Here is a 19,250-nt window from a genome sequence, read left to right as displayed (position 1 = left end):
TAAGAGCTTTCCCTTGCCATGGTGATGCTCTACGATGAAGCGCTCCCCTTGCCCTCTGCCATGGCAGCTGCTCAGTGAGGGCGCCCGGCCTGTCAGTGCCACAGACAGTAAAACACTCCCATGGCCTGGAGAGCCATTAGCTCATCTTTCCCTCACAGTAAAGACTCCCTGGGGCCAAGGCTTGCAGCCTGGGGAACATTCCAGGTTTCTAACCATTCGTACGTCCTTGTGGCCTTCATGTCCTGTTACCTGCTGCCCTAATTCCTTCTTGCTCCCCCAATTCCTATCCCCTGGACTTTCTGTCCACACTGCCTTCTGCATGTCCCCTCACCCCCCCTGCCCGCTTCACACCCTGTAGGTCCGAACGGCGAGAACTATGGGATGCTGGAGTATTGGATGAGGCTTTGCCTGCCCATGGAGCAGACCATGCGGCTGCACTGCGAGCGCACCAAGGCCTTGGGCTACTTGTCAGCCTGCATGCCCCAGGCCAGAGCTGCCCAGCAGAGCAGGCAGCAGGACAAGGAGGGGGTGAGGAAGCAGGGGTGTGTATGGGGGAGGAGTATGTGAGGGTAAACACACACACTCATACTGCAGGAAATGCACCCCAGAAAGGGGGAGCCTTACAGGGCCATGCCCACTGGTACAGGATCCCTGTAGGGACATATGCCCCCACAAAAGGGGCTCCCCATGGTGGGACACAACCACAGGGCCTCACAGGGATATGTGCTCCGCACTAGGAGCTCTCTGGCACATGTCAGAGCAGGATCCCTGTAAGGGAGGCCTCAGGCACTCTGGACATTAAAGTGCCTTCAATGTGGCAAAGCCATGATTCCTATGGGATGCACCCTGGGCCCTCTGCTCATCCAGTTACCAGCCTTTCTCATTCTCCCCCTCCAGGTCCTGGAAACTGAGTGGCTGTGGAATGAGCTGCAGGTGCAGATTGTGGGCTGCACCAGCCTGCGGGGTCGTTGGCTCAGCACCCAGCCCAGCCCCTACGCCATGTACCGCTTCTTCACCTTCCCTGACCACGACACACCCATCATCCCCTCCAGCAACAACCCGCACTTTGGAGACCTGCGGACCTTCCCCATGCGCCCCACAGCTGAACTCGATCGCTATCTGCGTCTAGAGAGCCTCTGGGTGTACATCTTCGATGACGAGGATGCAGAGCCAGGCAGTTACTTGGGCAAAGCACAGATCCCGCTGCTGCCTCTGGCATGCGGGCACAATATCACAGGTGAAAGCCGCTGGACCCAGATCCTCTATTGCTCAAGGAACAGAGCTGGGCACAGTTCCCCTGCCCCTGGCCTCAGTGCCCAGGCCCCCACCCCCTGTGCCCTCTTATGCCTCCAATTCTGTACTCCATAGGAGATTTCGTCCTCACCAACTCATCTGGGTACCCCAATGGCTCCATCAGCCTCAGCCTGGAGTGGAAGTGTCGGTATCTGCCCCCGGGGGCTGCCCTGCACCAAGTGGCCTGGGCCAGGGAACACCAGAGTGAGAGACCCTTGGAGCAGCTGATTGAGGAGGAAAGGGCTGCACTACACAGCCAGGTACAGAACGACCCAGCAGCCCAGTCTTAACACCTGCCCCCTACAATATCACCCTCCCAGTGAGGGCTGGGAGTCAGGGCTCCTGGCTTCTATCCACTGCTCTTTCTTTGCCTTGCTGGGCGATGCTGCCATTCCTGCACCCCAGTACAAAAAGGAGTAGGTTAGTGGGAATGGGGGAAGCTGCCAGGCTGTGGCGTGACTGTGCTGTTCTGACCCCTGCTCAGGCCCGGCTTGGTCCCAGCACCTTGCCATCGCAGCCTGAGGGCCAGGGGAAGCAGCTCCAGGTCTCGGTGGTCAAGGCTGATGGATGCAGGGGGAAGCGGGATCGGGGAGCCAGCAGTCAGACCCAGCCCAATCCAGTGCCAGCAGCCAGTGGCTACACACCGAAGGAGGGAGAAGAGGTGACTCCCATGGGAGACACTGCTGAGGTGAGACTAGTTAGAGGGGACCAGGAAGCAGGCAGTGAGGGTGCAGCAACCCAAGGCCCCTTCCCAATGCTCACCCCACACTAGGGGTCGTCAATTATTTTTTCTCAGGGTCCTAATTTCTTGGGCAAGGTACAGTCAAGGTCCAGACTTCAGAGAAACAGTTTTCACACCGCAATAACAATGATAGTAATAAGTACATAAAAAGATGTAATGGTCTGTTCACAAGCATCTGACAGTCCAGATTTGGCCCACAGGCTGCCTAGTGCCCCACACTGAACCAGCTGTTCCCCGAGCCTGATGTGGTTTGTCTGTGCAGGGGACGCTGGAGGGGAAGGAGGTCCAGGCTGGCCAGGAGGAGCAGGAGGAAACAGGATACTCAGCTAAGGATGCTGAAACCTCTGCCAGGACCCAGCGCTTGGAGCCAAAATCCCTTGCACTGGATGTAGGCTCTGCTCCCGAGGACATGGGTACCAGCTCCTGCCTCCCATGGGGTACCCAGCTGTCAAAGCCAACTGGCCAGGCTACCCTCGGGTCCTGCTCAGTCCCTCATGCTGTGCCAGAGCTGATGGTACAGGTCACACGCACCCAGCCCCAGGTGGCACAATGTAGAACCACAGACAGGGCATCCAGCTGTGGCTTGGGGCTCACTGTGGTGAGGGAGGGCGACGCGGCCATCCAGCTGTGGCTTGGGGCTCACTGTGGTGGGGGAGGGCGACGCGGCCATCCAGCTGTGGCTTGGGGCTCACTGTGGTGAGGGAGGGCGACGCGGCCATCCAGCTGTGGATTGGGGCTCACTGTGGTGGGGGAGGGCGACGCGGCCATCCAGCTGTGGATTGGGGCTCACTGTGGTGGGGGAGGGCGACGCAGCCACCCAGCTGTGGATTGGGGTTCACTGTGATGAGGGAAGGCGACGCGGCCATCCAGCTGTGGATTGGGGCTCACTGTGGTGGGGGAGGGCGACGCAGCCACCCAGCTGTGGATTGGGGTTCACTGTGATGAGGGAGGGCGACGCGGCCATTCAGCTGTGGATTGGGGCTCACTGTGGTGGGGGAGGGCGACGTGGCTATCCAGCTGCAGAGCAGGGTCCCTGCATGAACAAACTCAGTGGTGGGCATAGGTGCAGCCCCAAAGCAGGCTGCCACTGCAGCCATGCTCTTCAAGGCCCATGGTACAGGTGGGAGCAGGGGGCGGGCAGGTTCCATTCTAATTCCCCTCCCGGTAACAAATACTCTGTCCCTGCCAGCCCCCAAGGAGGCCTGTGAGCCAGCGCCGGAGAGCAGCAGCGACACACAGACCACAGACAGTGACGAGATCGTGGTGGGGACCAGCCTGGGGAGCCCTCCAAAGGCGGTAATGCCCCCACCCCTGAGGCAGTGCTGGAGGAGAGGGTGCACAGACCCATGGGGAGGGAGCCATGCCAGGTACAGGAGTCGGGGAGGAGCATGGGGCAGCTACAGCTTGTCGTGACAGTGCTGAGCCCTACTGGGTTCCGAAGTGGGGGAGAGGGGAGCTTGGCTCAGCCAGCCTCCCCCACCCCCTGCAGAAGAGTTTGGGGCCCTGGTTCCCACCCTCTCAGGCCTTGTGTGACCTGCTCTCACCTCATCTTGTCAGGACATGGAGTGGATCCGCATTGAGATCGTCTCTCTGAGTCTGCACCCTGAGGCCGTGGCCTGTGAACACATCCAGCAGCTGTACGTGGAGTACCACTTCCCAGGGGTGCCCCTGGCTGAGACTGAGACCCCCCTGTCCCTGCGCAAGCCCCAGGGCAGTGAGGAGATCTACTTCCACTTCAGCAAGGGTGAGCTGCTGTGGGGAGGGTCTGGCTCTCGCCCTTCCCACAGCCCTACCCCCCAGAGGCAGGGCGGGTGTCTCATGCCTCATGGGGGGGATGGGGATGACACACGGGTGGAGACAGGAAAAGCATCTCTCCCCCGCCCCGGGACAGAGCTCATACCTAGGCCTTTGGGCCCAGGTCTGCAGGGCATCACTCCAGGCCCAGAACAGCGGTGCTGTTGTTGGGAAAAGGAGGCCATGACTAGTTTAATAGCCCCACTTTCCTCAGCCCCCTCCCTGGGACTCAGCTCCCCCACTGCCAGGGCAAGCTGACAAAGGCCCCACGTCCTCGACTCTTGTTGCGCTGAGCGGCCTGGCCCAGGCCCCCCACAGGGGGCTCCCTCCCCACAGGGAGAAGGTGGCGCTGGACCACTAGCAGCCTGGGAAGAGGAGCAACACTGGGGAGCTTGGAGATGGGTCGGCTGTCACCATCTGGCCCCAGGGGAGCATCAGATTATTGCCCTGAATCCTCCCCTTGGTCCCCCCCCTCAGTCCCCAGCAAGCATCACCCTGACTCCTCCTCTTGGCCCCCCCCCAGTCCCCAGGGAGCATCGCCCTGACTCCTCCCCTTGGTGCCCCCCCCACTGAGCATTGCCATGGCTAACAGCCTTTTGCCCCCACCACAGTGATTCAGCTGGACACCGAGGGGGTGAGCATGCAGCGGGAACGCCTCTTCTCCATGCTGCAGGCAGAGGAGGCAGGGCAGAGCTGGTGAGCGTCCTGGCTAGGGACAGGAATTCCAGTCCCTTGGGATAAAGGTCCCCAGCACATACCCCTGCTGCACCCACCCCCATCCCCTCCCCGTACAGGCTCTTACAGCCTGCTCATCACCTCTTCTGAGCATGTTCCTGTAAGTGCCTGAACACTGTGACCAATATCCGCCCCATGCTTGTTCTCTCCTGTGGGTGGAGCATGTGCACCCATGCTGCTGTAGGTTAGAGAAGGCAGATCAAAGGAATGTGCCGGGAGGTCTGTAATGGTCCTTAGCTCTTGGAGGCATTTGTTTCACACAGGCCCAACGTGCCCCTCCGCAGCTTTACACTTCCTGCAGAAGGCCCCCTTGGCCAGAAGAGTAAAGCTGTCAGGAAGAGCCCTCCTCCCTGAGCTTTTGGCTCTTTTAGATCCCCTGGGCCCAAGCCATTGAGTGCACTAGAGGTGAGGACAGCGCCCTTCAGCTTGGCTTTTCTGTGGGGAGCCGGGGTAGGATGGGCTGGATGCAGGTGCAGGATCCAGACACACTGCCCCCTTACTGCAGGCTGCAGTTCGTGGTGGTGAGCGAGCCCCCGCCTGGGACTGGAGGCGAGTGTGAGGACGTGGGCTTTGCCTATGTAGACCTGCACGAGATCCTGCTGACAGGCAATGATGTGCTGGAGCGTGACCTCGATGGTGAGTGACGAAGCCAGCAGCACCCAAACGAGCGGTCTCCACTGCTGAGCTGCTGCCTCTGTTCCCCTGCACGCCACCTGCATGAAAGGGGGCCAGTGGAGCAAATAAGAGGCCAGGGACCTGGCCACTGAACTGGGATCTATACCTGGGAGCCAACCTCCCTCCATGTCCTGGGAGCTGCAGCAGTGCAAGTCCTGTCCCTTCCCAGGGCTGGGGGAGGCAAGTCCTACACCAGGCCCAGCCAGAGAATGGCCCTGGAGAAACACTGACCCCTCCCCTCACTTCCGCTCTCTTACCCACTCCCGGCAGTTGTCAGCCCTCAGGACCGCTCTGCCATCGGGAGGCTGAAGGTCTCTGTGGAAGCAGCTGCTGCCCTCTGCGCCATCTACTGGGAGGGGAGACGAAAGGCTGAAGAGGAGGAATGAGGGCTCCATCAGCTCCCACAAGGCGTGCAAGGACTTGGGACTGTAAGGTTCAAAAGGGGACCCCTCCCCCAGCTCAAAGCTCACTAGTGAAGGATGCCACCCCGCCTGAGCAATCAACACGACTCAGATTGTGAGCTCTTCGGGGCAGTGCCTGTCCCTGCTCTGTCTATACAGAGCCTAGCATAAGGGGGTCCTGGGCTCCCAGGTGCTGCCGTAATACAAACAACAACAATAGGTGACCAGCTTCCCCTCCCCACTGACTGAACAGACTCAGCACCTGGAAAAGGTGAACTTACAAAAACACATTTTATTGTTTCAATTCTCCAAAGTCGAAAATCCAAGAGCTACCGGCTATGAAAAAAAATTAGAGCCCTCCCCTGCCCCATCACCCCCCAGGGGCCTCCCTCACCAGCAAGCAGCAGGGGCAGGTGATGGGGGCCCATGGGAGATGACACGATAAAACCCCCCAAAACAAAAGCATCTCTCCTACCAGAGGCTTGACTTGGCAACTGAGGAAACGAGATAAATACGGAACAGAGCCAGGCGAGTAAAAAACAAGAAGCTGGATCCTCTCAGGGCTAGACCACTCCCCCCATGCACCCCACTCCTGGCAGGGCTGGGCCACTCCCAACCCCTCCAGTGCTGAGGAAGGCAGTAGCAGGGATGGGATGGACCTGTAGGTGCCAGCCCTGCACAGTCTACCCCCCGCCTTGGTTACCAGCACCCTGAGGATGAAGTCCGAGACACTCAGAGATCCTCTGCGCTGGCTGCGTCTCCCCAGAGCTGTTGGGAAACAGGGGATGATTCCATTGCCAGAGACTCCCTGGGGGGAGAAAGCAGCAGCCTGCGCCATGGCCATACCTACACCTCACAAGGGAATGTGGGGGTGACTAGGGAGGGACCCCAGGAGGGACTGAAGGGGGTGGGGCGAGCAATCACTGACACCAGCGTCCTTACTCCGAGAGGCCTCTTCCTCCTCTTCATTGGCAGTGCTCATGTCCATGGTTACAGGCAGGCGGGGCCTGGAATTCTCACAGCTGATTGGTCCGTACAAATGGCCAGAAAAACTCAAGAAACAAAAACAGGGAAAATTGAAAACAGGAAAAGACAAAAGTTTGTGGGTGGGGCATGGTGCCCCCCCCCACCCTGGGATTGGCTGTTGAGCAGGGTCTGGTGCCCCAGGCTTCGCTGCTGGGGAGGGTCAGAGTTCACTGCCTACTTCCTCTTCTTCTTGGGGGGCCCCGAGCTGCGGCCTGGGCTGCGGCTGTGGGAACTGCGGCGGCTGGAACTGTGGGCTGGGCCCTTCCTCTTCCTGCTGAGGCTGCGGCTTTGCTCCTCCTCTTCCTCGTACCGGCTCTCCCGGTCCGCTAGGGGAGTAGGATGGGGGTCAGGGCATGGTTGTGTAACCCACCAAACTGCTGGAGCGGGTGAGAGGCTGGTACCTATCCCCACCAACACCCTCCACTACCAGCTCTCCTGTCCTACTGCAAGGCAACAGGAGGTGCAGGGCTCTGTCCCCTCCCCCATAACCATTAGGGGTCAGAGTGAACAGGGTGTCACAAGGAAACCCAGATCCCATGGCTCCTGTGTGCATTTGGGAAATGTCCCAAGGGCTGGCACTCACCTTTCCTGGCCTCCTCCTCCAGCTCGTCCCAGTCCTTCCCACTCTCCTCCTCGCTGCCCATGGATTCCTTGGAGTAATCTGCAAATGGAGACAGGAGCTCAGAGGATGGCCCTGTGCACAGCGCCACCCCACAGCTCAACCCTCTGTCCAATGGAGGGAACCATCCCCCTGTAATGGAACAAGGGGCCTAATCCCACCTCACCTCACCCCACCCCTCAGAATGGGAGCACAGGTGGGAGGGGGAAATGAGGCAGGACAGAGCAGGCAGTGTGTGGAGGATAAGGGAGGGCTCCCAGGAGAAGGGGGTAGGGGTGACTCCTGCTGCCAGCAGGGTGTACTCTGCCAGGTGACCCCTCAGGGTTAGACCCCCAGCACAGAGGCTTGGTGCCAAGAACCCTTCCACCCCCAGCCTAAGCTGCAGGGGCCTCCTCACCTGATTCCTCAGCCTCAGAGGAGTAATCTTCATCACTGTCCTCTTCCTCCTCCTCATACTCATCCTCCGAGGGGTTAAATGTCTCATCCTCAATCTCCGACTCTGACTCCCCAACCTCGGCATCACTGCCCTGGTGAGAGATCGCAGCCAGGAATCAGGACTCCTGGGTTCTATCCCCAGTTGTCACTGATTCACTGGGTGATCTTCAGTGATTCCCATAGGTCATGGGGGGCAGAAAGAAGTGGGAGTGAGATCAAATTAATTAATGTTCATTGGGCTCAGATACCAGGGTGTCCAGAGGAAATCTAAGTAATCCCCCCAACCACCATCCCTTTGCAGGGGCCCTTCCCCCTTGGGAGACAGAGCTCCCCCCTCCTCCAGGGGAGTCAGAGTCCAGTCCCCCCCATACCTCTCCCTCGGGCTCCAGGAACGACCAACCCCCCTGCTCGAAGAAGCCCTCAGGGTCATCCACAATCGTCTTCATGATTTTGGTCCAGTTGAGGGACTGCACCCCCTCCGTGTACTTCAGGTCACAAGAGCTAGGGAGAAAGGAGAGATCAGTATTGGGTCCCAGTGGATGAGGGTACTGGGACTGGGGGGGGAATTGTATCAGGAGGCTCCAGAGTGGATAAAAATTGATGATTTAAAATAAATAAAATCAGATTTTTTATCTAAATAGGATTTACTTTATATAAAACTAAACAGGTTTACTTTTTAAAAAAAATAAAGCTATTTAAAATTATGACAACCTATGTTAAGACCTAAACTTGCTATAATCTATTTACATTAAATTTAAATATTTTTATCAGTAAATATTTGCTACCAACTTTTAAGGAAAGTTAAACCACTGAATTGGTGGAAGTAGCTGGCCAAGCATTTGGAACCAGAGTTTGTTGAAGGCCTAACAAGCTTTTAATAGAAATAGCTTCCTCTGCAAGTGCAGAGAGAATATTGTCTTCATTTCCGTGCGTTCCAAGTTCAGTTCAATGACTAGTTTTCAAAATTGAAAAACCTATTGGGAATTGGAAAAGCTTCCTTTGCTTAATTGGTTGTAAAATGCAAAACATGTTTAGATAAACTTTGATATACTTTTTTGGCATGTATCCAGCACATTAAGACAGTTTATTTAACGAATAAAAAAGCATTTTACAATGGTTTTGTGCATTTTTGAATTGGATTTGAATTTCAATCCAAACAGAGCTTGGCACAAACCAGAAGTAAAAAATCATCATCAAGATATGGATCATTCACCATTTTCTAACAGAATAAAAAATGTAAAATTAAGAATCTGAATGAACTGTAAACTGCTATCATTGCTGAAATAACTGTGTATAGATATAGATAGCATGTCCTCCTGGGTAGCAAAAAGAACTAAATGTAGCATAAAGGCTGTATTCAGTTGCAGATCAACTTGTTTTAATTGTTACCAGCCAATGAGAATCAACCTTTCTTTAGGGGAAAACCCCCCCGAAAAAGTACGAATGCAAAACACGATTAAAATAGATTTAAATCATGATTAAAAACTGGTGATTTAAAGTCCCTTGATTTAAATCATTCCACTCGGGGGGGGGGGGGGGGGGGGAGATCAGAGTCCTGGTGTGTGTGGGGTAGGCACCAGGAGAGGCGTCTGGGGGGGGGGGGGGGGAAGGGGGACAATCCTTGGTGGGGACCCCCCAGTTGATGGCGTTGGTGGGTACAGTGAGGAGGCTGGGAGCTGGGGGATCGGGATCCTGGTGAAGTAGGTCTCAGTGGAGGGGTCAGGGGGCATCATTCCTCAGTGGAGACCCCCCCAGTTGCTGGAATTGGTGGGTATGGTGTGGATCAGGATCCTGATGAGGCAGGTATCAGGGAGGAGGATGGGGGGGGTGTCACTCACTTGAGCCACTCCTTGATGGGGTCGAGGGAGGCCACGGGGATGGCATTGATCATGGTCACTTTCTTACTGTAGTCCTTGTAGACAATGACCATGTCAAAGTTCTTCAGGTGGAACTGGACTCGCTCAAAGTGAATGAGCTCCACCTCATCCAATGTCACCACGAACGGAGGCTGCAGGGGAGGGGTGGGGTCAGGCCCAGGATGGAGACACCCCCTCACCAACCCTGGGACAGAGACCCCCTGCCAATGAGGCCAGTAGTCACAGGGGACAGAGCTGCACCCCCAAGTCCCTTCCCACCCTACAGTGCCGGTGCTCGCCCTGAGCTCCGCCCACCCCCATAAGCACCCAGGCAGGTCCCTTGGGACACAGGTTTGTGCCAGGTCCTGAGCCGGGCAGAGACTGGGGTGGGGGCATGAACAGGTCCCCCACAGACACTCACCCACTCAGTGCAATTCACCAGGGCACTGCTGGTCGGCTGGAGCAGGCAGGTGCTTCTGTAGGGGGCGCCATTGAACCTGCCAGAGAGAGCAAAGCGAGCGAGGTCAGTGAGAGCCACAGACCCAGAGTGGTGGGGGAGGGGCCAGACTGAACCCCTGGTGGGCATCTTGTGTCAGACTGTGCCCACGGGGTCCAGGGCCACAAATCCCCAGGTCCCAGAAGGCACCCTCCACGCCCCCAAAGATCCCGGAAGGGCACCCTCCACACTCCTGCTCCCCCACAAAGGTCCCAGAAGGGGACCTCCATGCCCCTGCTCCCCCCATCCCTAGGAGTGCCAGAAGGGCACCTTGATGCCCTAGTTCACCCCCTTACCCTAGGTCCCGAAAGGGCACCTCGAACTCCAGCTCCTCCTTGGTCAGAGCCTCCACCTTCTCGATGAAATTCTTAAAGGCCGTTTTCAGCTTGTGCCTCATTTCGCGCTCCATCTGCATGGGGCACAGGGACATCAGCCAGGCTCTCAGGGAGATTCCCTCCCTTCTGAGCCCCCCACCTACCCTCACGCTCCATCTGCATGGGGCACAGGGACAACAGCCTGTCTCCTGGGGATAGGAGCCCCCTAACGTAACCCCTCACTCTCCATCTGCAGGGTCAGCACAGCCTCCTAAGGACAGAGACCCCCTCAGCCCAGTCCCCTCTCATCTCGCACTCAATCTGCAGGGGCAGCAAGGTCAGCCTGGAGGCTGCCCCTCCACTGCAGCCTACCCCTGCCCCACATCTCACCTGCTCAGCGTAGAGGTCGTCGCGGTCATGCATGTGCTGGTGCTTGCCCAGGTCTGTGGTGATCTCGCCCACCTCGGTGTAGAACTGCACATCCGTGTGCCGCTTCTTCCCAAACATGATAGCATTCTGGGGGAGTGGAGGGGGGCATGAAGGCTCCATTGTGTCTCTCACACCCCACACCAGCCCCCGGGTCAAACCCTGCAAGAGTCCTCCCCAGCCCCGCACAGAACAGGGCAAGATCAGGCCCGGAGATGGTTCCTGGGGGCACAGGGGCCCTACCTTGAGGTGGAAGTGCAGCACGATGATCATCTCCCCGTCACAGGGCTGGAACAGCGCGTGTTTGATGTTGTTGTACAGAATGTCGACCTTGTCTCCCCGCACGGAGGTGAAGCGGAAACCTGCCCAAGAGACAGACAGTGAGAGGGGACCCTTGGGCTGGAGCGCAACTAGGAGGAGGCTGTCCCTGGACTGGGGCTGGGAGCCGAGCGGGCTGGGGGAAGGGGCCCTTACCATTGACGTGGGCCTCTAGTGAGCCTTGCATCCTCTTCTGGGCGATGTTGGGCCGGATGTACAGGTCCTTTAGCTTGGGGTTGCTCCGGTTCAGGTTAATGATGAGCGAGTCTTGCTTGACAATGCCCTAGAGAGAGATGATGAGAGCCAGGAAGTGAGATCCCGCGGAGCACAGAGCCCGCCGTGTGTTAGCGTCTCTGCCTGAGACCAGGATACGGGGTCAACTTTTCCCAGGCTCCCAGGGGCTCTCCGCTCCTGGCTCACCTCCTTCTCCTTCTCCTCTGCCTCCCGGGTCTTGTAGCGTTTCTGCACCTCCTTGATAATGCGGAAGGCGTTCTGCAGGTTGAGGGCTGGCACGGTCTGCTCACCCGGCGTTTTCATGTTGGAGGCACGATACGTGCTGGGGGAGGTGCGGTAAGCGGTTACTGGCCATAACAGCACTGCATGTATGCAGCCCCTGCCCCACACAGCCCATGGGGCACTTGGGTGCCCAGCCCCCACAGGAAGTTGGTGCCTAGTCTCCCCGCTGCCCCATACAGCAGGCTGTCAAGCTCCGCCATGTACAGAGGCCAAGAGCCCAGGTCACACAGCCAGACTATGCCAGAGCCAGGAGTCCTGAGTCCCAGCCCAGCCTGGGGCGCGAGGGGGCTGTAGGGGAGCGGTTGGGGAAGGTCGTCCAAGCAGTGGGCAGAGGGTGGGGGGCGGCGGAAGGGGGCACTCACATTTCCTTGACGAAGGTGGCCTCGGGGTTGGGGAAGATGTTGCCCTCGTTGCGCCCCAGGGCACTGCCTGGGCAGTAGAAATTGATGCGCAAGTAGGTGTAGTCACCCTCCACTGACATGCTGATGTTCTGCACCACAGGGAGGTCGGGGGGTCAGTCAGACTGTGCGCCCTGAATGCGGCTGGTGACTTTTCTGTACCCCGGCTCCCACCTGTAAGCACCCTTCCCCTCACCCCCCAGCTCCATTCCCCAGGGTTCCCGCCGGCAACCGCCCCCCCCAGCTCCACTCCCCAGAGCTCCTGCCTGTAACCCCCCCATTCCCCAGGGCTCCTGCCTGCATGGCCCCTAGAGGCAGGGCCTCTGGGGGAAACGGCCCCCACTTTCCTTCGAGCTGAAGAACCAACACAACCCTCAACCCAACAGGTTCCCTAACCCCCTCCCTGTCTTATTGGCTGAGGAGTCACCTTCCCGGCCTGACAGTGGCCACGCAGAAGCATGCAGGCTCCCCATTACGCAGCCCCCCATACCTTGATGGTGGCGATGTGGAAGGGTGTGGCAATGCCAAAGACTGGCATGATGACAGTCTCGTATTTCTTGTCAATGTAGATCTTCATCTCCCGGATGTGTGGCTCCTTGGGCATCAACGATGGGTTCTTGTAGGAGATGTTCGATTTGCGGGCCCTGGGTGGGGTGGGGGAAGATGAAACAGCACAGCCCCCCGGAGCCTCCAAATATCCAGCAGGCAGGCACAGCCGCCCTCCAAAACACAGCACAGTCCCCAGGCCCCCAGATATCCAGCAGGCACACACAGCCTCCCTCCGAAACACGGCACAGCCTCTAGGGCCCCCAGATATCCAGCAAGCATGCACAGCTTCCCCCCGAAAAACGGCACAGCGCTCCTTCTCCGGCACCACACTTCCACGGAACCCCAGATCACCCACAGATACAGCTCCAAACCAGGCCCTCCATACATACATACACACAGAGTGACAGGTAGCAACCCTGAGGCCTGCTCCACTTCTGGATCCACTCCCCCACAACCCACTTCTGGATCTGCTCACCCCACCCCCAGGCTCTCCTCCCACTCACTTCTAGAGTCACTCCCCTCCCTGCCCCCCCATCTCCCCACTCACTCCTAGATCTGCTCTCACCCCCAAGTTCCCCTTCCACTCACTTCTGGATCTGCTGCTCGCCCTTCTGCTCCGTCAGCCGCCGCTTGGCCTCCTCGTTGAGCTGCATGGCCAGCTCCTTCTGGTGGGCTCGACGCTTCTCCTCCGCCGTCAGCTCATTCTGGGGGTAGCAGGAATGCGAGTGAGGCCCAGACCCAGACCCCAGCTCAGCAGCCCAGCCACCACCCTGCCCCTGAGCCAGCTCCGCAGCCACAGGGACCACTCAGCCCCAGTCCCATAGGAGCATGGCCCCCAGCCCCTCCCTTGTGGGGAAATTAGCTCCCCCAGCCCCTTCTGAGCTGCAGGGACCCCTGCCGGTGTCCCACGCAGGCTCTGGAGCCCAACCAGCCCTGGCCAGCTCCCCATGGCAGGAGGAACCGCACCCGCGTCCGCTCCGTCAGCAGAGCTGCTGCTCGGGAGCTGCGCCCCAGCAGGTCTTCAGCCTCGTCTTTCTCCTCCTCTTCCTCCTCCTCATCTTCATTCTGTGGGAGATGGACAGAATGGTCAGAGCTGGTCCCCCCACCCTTTACACCTCTGCCCCCACGTTTCCTTGCACCCTTCATCCTCCACCACACTGGAAGGGATGTGCTAGGATTTACGCTGGGGTCATTCGCTGGCTTGCATTCTGCAGAACGTCAGACCAGAGGGTCGTAATGGTCCCTTCTGCCTTGGGAACCTACAAATCTATGAAATGTTGCCACTTTGCCCCACAACATCTCCCAGGCCCACCCCCACCCAGCACCTTGAGGACCTTCTGTCATCCCCTCCTCCACGCAGAACTCCCTGCCCCCGAAGCATGGGAGCCCCGGCATGCCCTGCTCTGATATCGAGTCTGCCTTCCCCCCACCTCTCCCGCACCCCAAACCTCACCTTGAGGAAGATGCCAACGTTTTTGACCTTTTTCTTAACAGAAGTGAGAATGGTGGCCGGGCCGTCCTTGGAGAGCAAAGAGAGAGTCAGAGGGGGGAGCAGATGGCAGCCCATAACGCACATGGGGCAGAAAAGCATAAAATACTCACCCTGTACGCCCCCCATCCACCAGCATGGTGCCCCCCAAATAACCCTGCGTGCCTCCCCACCCCCACGGTGCCCCCCAAATAACCCTCTGGCCCCGCCTCACACCTCATCCACCAGCATGGTGCTCCCCAAATAACCTTGCGGCCCAACCCTCAACACCCACCTCATCCACCAGCACGGTGTCTCCAACGAACAGTGCGTATGTTCGCTCCTCTGGTTTCTTCCCTTCCTTGTTAGTCAGGTCAGAGAAGCCCACGTTGATGCTGAATACCATCCCTGCCAGCCAGATGAGAAAGGAGGTGACACGCTCAGGGAGGCCCAGGCTGGGGTGGCAGGGCCCGGGGGACATGCAGGGAGGTCAGCAGTCGCCAACCAGTCCACATGCACAGGCAGCAGCTGCACACGGAGCTACACACGAGCAGGATTCCCCTCCCTGCATATGCTTTAGGGGAGGCTCCCGCCTGCAGGAAAAGAGATTTCGAGCCTCAAGGGCTGCATAGGGGGTGGTGTAGGGACTGGGTACCTGACTGTGAGGACAATGGGGGTCTCTCCCCATAACTAAGCTGGCTCTGAGGGCATGGGAATGCGATGGCATCAGCAAGAAGGGATCTGTGTGTGTGTGGGGGCGTCTCTCACCTTTCTTGAGCCGGTGCTGGTTCTTGCTGTTGATGACGAGGGAGCCCTCTCTGAACTCGATGCCCATGGCAAATCTGTGAAGAGTCCAGGGGGCAGTCACATTACCCATAGCCACCCTCTGGCCCTGGCAATGCTCCCTGCCCCATAGACCCGGCGCCAGTCCCTGCCCTACACCAGGCTGGGCAGATATTGCAGGCACCACTCCAGCAGGAGCCTAGAGCCTCGCCCCTGAGCCAGGCTGAGCTGTGCAGGCCCTGGGCACATGGGGGCTGGGCTGCGGCTGGAACCCAGAGCAGGGTTCTCTTCCCCTAGGTTCTGGATGCTCATGCTCAGCAGACTCAGGGCGGCTGATGCAGGGTGTGCGGTGCGTGTGGGTTTGTGTAGTGGGTGTTGGGGGGGCGGTTTCTTACCCCAGGTTCTTGGTGATCTTGTTCAGCAGCTCCGGTTTCTGCTTCTTCACCACATCCATGACGGCAGCGTAGACCTCGCACAGCTTCACGCCTGGGGGAGTCTCAGCGTGAGCACTAGGTGGCGTGATGTCCTCCCCTTCCCTCCCACCTGGGCCAGGGCAGCATCACATCCCAGTCCCACACCCCAGGGGCCGGGCAGTGCGACATCCTCCACTGCCCCTCCTCCCATCAGGGCAGCAGAACCCCTCCCCACTTCCCCAGCACACACCCCCGCATCACCCCTACTCACCATGCCGCAGCTCCTTGAGCAGCTCCTCCTGCAACTGCAGGAGAAAGGTGTAGTTGTCCTGCACCTCCTGGGGCGGGTCCACCATGAGCGTGCGCACCAGGTTGGAGCAATAGGATTTGTAGCGGATGCCCATGGCGCAGGTGATGGCCCCAAAGTGCATGTGGTTCTTGTCGCTAGTGGATGGACAAAGAGAGGTGGATTTCAGGGAGGCGCTAGTTATGGGCTGGGCGTGGGGTGTCTGGGGGCTGAGCCAGGAGTCCCTGGATCTTGGAAAAGGCAGGACCAGACAGACCGACCCAACCCAACCAGCAGCACCAGCTCCCTGACAAGTCTCCAGCATTGGGCGATCCTGGGGGAAGCGAGGCCTGACCCTGGCCCTCATCTGCCTGCTCAGCAGAGGTAGGGGTGGGGCGGCTGGGTGCGAGGGCTAGGAGCCCTGCAGGCACTGACCTGACGACACTGAACTTGAGGTTGTAGTTGCCGCCGCTCTGGATGATGGGGGGATAGCACATCTCCACTGTGGAGGGGTCAGCCCCTGACAGGTACTTTTTCTCCTCGATGGCCTTCTCCACCGATTCTGCCAGCTTGCTGTGCCGCACTTTCTGTGGGGCACATGGAGACTTCGAGTAGGAACAGCCAGATGGACCACAGGATTTGCCAGCATCCCAGGCCCAAGTCACCTCCCAGCTGCAGCTCAACCCCTACCAGCCCCCCTGCCGCCACCTCCAAGCCGCGGCTCACCCCCTACCAGCCCCCACATCCCATCCACAGCTCACCCCACCACACCCCAAGGCCTCCCTACCCTCTCACCTCGTCAGCGTCGACAATCTCCATGACCCGCTCCTTGAAGAATTTGTTAAAGACCTCAGAGGTGATGGCAGCCGCTTTGCGCATCAGGTTCAGTTCCCCATCCTCCTTCACTGCGATAGTGTAGGCCACGACTGCGCTGATATCTACCTGCTCCAGGGACAGGGAGAGGGTGAGGGGAGCAGGTAGAGCTCCTCACATCCCTGCCTTGGCATAAGGCCACAACCCCACTGATATCTGCCTGCAAAGCCAGAGATGGGGGGAAGGGAGCTCCCCTCCACCCATCCTGCCACCCAGCTCACCTTCTCAAAGCCCTCCTTGCTGAGGCAATCATTCCAGTTCTTCATGAACTCCCCGGGGAACTTGTCCTTGCTGAAGACCCCAATGCGCTTCCCGCTCTTGCTGCCCTTCAGTGCCTCAATCATCTTCTCAAAGTTCCCCTTGTTGCTCTCGTTCTGCAGAGAGCAGGGGTAGGGTTAGTCCCCCAAAACGGGGGAGTGGCATTAGGGAGGAGGCAGGTTGCACCACCAGAGTCCCTGTTGGTTACCCCCAGCCCTTCACCCTGCCAACATTCCTCAACTGCCCCATAAGCAGCAACCTCAACCTCCTCCCAGCCCAGTGTGCACAACCTTCCACCACCCCCGACTCCCATGGGCTGAACCTTCCTGCAACTCTCAATGGGTGCAGCACAACACCCTCAACATTCCCCCAGCCTGGAGTGTAAATCTTCATTCCCTCAGCATGCACCACCCCATGCTGGTATGGACACCCCGCTGTGCAGTGCCCCACAACCGCCAGGCGGCACCCAACACACTCACCTTCTCCCGCACGAGCAGCGTGATGGTCGGCACGCCATTGGCGTTCTCGCTGCCCTTGCTGTTGGCGATCTGCTTCAGGAACTCCACCTTCTTCTTGCTGGCCATGAACAGGATCTTGTCCACGCAGAAAACCATGATGGTGTCGGTGAGCTCGTAGCCAAAGAGCCACGTCTGCAGGAAGGGGAACCATGAGGGAAAGGAGTCACTCCTCCCCATGGCTCTCCATCAGAGACTCCCCTCACCCCCCACTAGTGCTACCCCAACCTCCCCTCTGCTCAATGCTTTCCTCATTCCCAGCTTCAGCAGCATCCTCCACGGATTTCCCTCCTACTGACCTGCAGGGCAGTGGACTTGGCATAGACAATCTCCTCATCCACCCCCACCGAGACCACGATGGCGTCGACGTTGGCATAGTCATCCTCTCCCTTCTGCAAGGGAAGCAGAGGGAAGCGAGGGCTTGGGTCTCTCCTCCACTAGCTGCCCCAAACCATGTCATGCTAATCAGAAAGGCTCATTTGACCTCTCTGGGCTCTCAATGACCTGTAGCCTCAGAGGAGCTGCCCAGGGCTTCAAAGGGTAGGGAGCAATCCTAATGTTGTGATATGAACCCGGAGGGTTCTCAGACAGGACAGAGCAGAAACCGAAGCGGAAGCTCAGAGACCGGCAATGAGGAAGGAAGTGTGTTTAGCAGAGATGAATGAGAAAGGAGACAACAGCTGACTACAAAATTGGACAGCGAAGACTCTTTAGCCTAAGGGAGTTAGGTACCCAACCTGCAATTCAATGACTGCTGGGCACCTAACTCCCTTTGAAAATCCTAGCCTCTCACGTGGGCAGAGATGGCCTAAGCTACCTGAGGGATTTGGACACCCTAGTCCCATCAACGTGAACAGAAGTGGGCACCCAAATCCCCTAGGCAGGTTAGAAAAGCTGAAACACATGGCACATTTCTCGGCTCCAGATAGCAGAGAAAAACCTGGGAACGCGACTCACATGCTACCCAAAGACTTAGAAACCAAACAGCAAAAAAACCAAAACACAAGACATCAAAGTTCATTTAAGAAAAAAATCACCATTTTAGGCCCATCTCATGATTTTGGAGCATTTGGGGCTGGAGTAGGGCATTCTACTGATGGGAAACTGAAGCATGGGGAGGCTAAGGGACAGGCCCAAACTCTCACAGAGAGTCTGTGGCAAAGCAGGAAGTTGAACCCAGGTCCTCAGAGTCCCAAGCCCCTTGTCCTGTGCACCCTTTGATCTTAACACAGCTCTGGTGGCTGCATCCACCTTCAGCTCTGTACTTAGATCACAAATGACTTAGGGAGGCCCCTTCTGTGCAGCCCCGAGCAGGACGGCGCTCCCATTCCGCCTTGGAGGCTGCTAGGCGGGCAATAAACGGCGGGCGGGGGGCAGGCGGGGGCACAGCAGAGCTCAGAGCGGGGCACTGCACCGCTAGCAGCCAGCGGGACCCCTCACCACCAGATCCCCTCACGGGTGGGGGGCTCACGGCAACATGGCACCTTTCCAGGGCGCCTGAGAGCCCCACGCTGGGTGGGGGAGGAGAACCCGGCACCCCACGACGGCGCCCTGGGGCGACCCCGAGCAGCGACCCCGCCCCGGGCCACTGCCCTGCTCCCAGGCTGGAGAGGGCAGAGCAGGGCAGGGCTAGGGACAACCTGGGGCTGAGGGAGAAGCTGGGTCGCGCGGACGCTGGGGCGAACGGGGGGGCCAGTCCCCGCACCCGCCGGCGGGAGGGGCTCCGGGGCCGCGCCCGGGCACCTCCGGGGGCTCGGGCTTGGCGGGGGCAGGGAAAGGGGGCCCCAGCGACGGCCGCCGGGGGCGCAGGCCGGAGGAGAGCACTGGCCGGGGCGCTCAGGCTGGGCAGCCCCGGGGGTCTCCCCACGGCGGGGTCCCGCGGGAGGGGGGCCCGGGCCGCACCTGCCAGTTGCCATAGAGACGCTTGACGCGGCGGTAATAGGCCTCGCGGTCCAGGCTCAGCGCCATGGAGACTCCGACTCGGCTCGTCCCCGCGCGCCAGGCCCCGCCGCGGCCCCTCGCCCGCCGGAAGCACCTTCCACCGCCCCGCCTCCCGCGACC

At 58.9% G+C, this 19,250-nt stretch overlaps 2 protein-coding genes across 2 annotated transcripts in view; one reads left to right on the top strand and one right to left on the bottom strand.

Annotated features, from left to right (window-relative positions):
- RPGRIP1 (RPGR interacting protein 1) overlaps positions 1-6,136 on the top strand; it is a 15,859-nt gene extending 9,723 nt beyond the window's left edge. The window contains exons 15-24 of the mRNA XM_048834305.2: positions 359-528; positions 898-1,237; positions 1,369-1,553; positions 1,778-1,981; positions 2,298-2,448; positions 3,225-3,328; positions 3,593-3,779; positions 4,441-4,525; positions 5,070-5,200; positions 5,510-6,136. Coding sequence (XP_048690262.2) covers positions 359-528; positions 898-1,237; positions 1,369-1,553; positions 1,778-1,981; positions 2,298-2,448; positions 3,225-3,328; positions 3,593-3,779; positions 4,441-4,525; positions 5,070-5,200; positions 5,510-5,625 — 1,673 coding nt within the window. The 3' untranslated portion in view covers positions 5,626-6,136. The remainder of the gene's footprint in view (positions 1-358; positions 529-897; positions 1,238-1,368; positions 1,554-1,777; positions 1,982-2,297; positions 2,449-3,224; positions 3,329-3,592; positions 3,780-4,440; positions 4,526-5,069; positions 5,201-5,509) is intronic.
- SUPT16H (SPT16 homolog, facilitates chromatin remodeling subunit) lies at positions 5,913-19,250 on the bottom strand. Its single transcript, XM_048834306.2, has 26 exons — positions 19,092-19,250; positions 17,489-17,581; positions 17,154-17,324; positions 16,638-16,790; positions 16,339-16,485; positions 15,979-16,130; positions 15,529-15,701; positions 15,240-15,330; positions 14,830-14,903; positions 14,357-14,469; positions 14,047-14,112; positions 13,560-13,658; positions 13,182-13,297; positions 12,535-12,688; positions 12,009-12,136; positions 11,551-11,686; positions 11,287-11,413; positions 11,056-11,174; positions 10,777-10,902; positions 10,369-10,481; positions 9,998-10,073; positions 9,559-9,728; positions 8,092-8,221; positions 7,683-7,812; positions 7,250-7,327; positions 5,913-6,992 (listed from the first exon to the last, which is right to left on the bottom strand). Exons 1-26 carry the CDS (start codon positions 19,155-19,157, stop codon positions 6,841-6,843), a joined length of 3,153 nt encoding a protein of 1,050 aa, XP_048690263.1. The 5' UTR covers positions 19,158-19,250; the 3' UTR covers positions 5,913-6,840.

The sequence above is a fragment of the Caretta caretta genome, chromosome 13 (assembly GCF_965140235.1).
Source record: "Caretta caretta isolate rCarCar2 chromosome 13, rCarCar1.hap1, whole genome shotgun sequence".
NCBI classification, from domain to species: Eukaryota; Metazoa; Chordata; order Testudines; family Cheloniidae; genus Caretta; species Caretta caretta.
The sequence above is the reverse complement of the archived record's forward strand: the minus strand, read 5'-3'. Positions and strand labels throughout refer to the sequence as shown.

Coding starts and splice junctions, on each gene's coding strand:
- SUPT16H (XM_048834306.2), bottom strand. CDS start 19,157: ATGGCGCTGAGCCTGGACCGCGAGGCCTATTACCGCCGCGTCAAGCGT. Junction 14,904..15,239: donor AAGATCACCAAGAACCTGGG/GTAAGAAACCGC, acceptor GACTCTTCACAG/ATTTGCCATGGGCATCGAGT. Junction 12,689..13,181: donor GGCGAGCAGCAGATCCAGAA/GTGAGTGGAAGG, acceptor CACCCCACCCAG/GGCCCGCAAATCGAACATCT.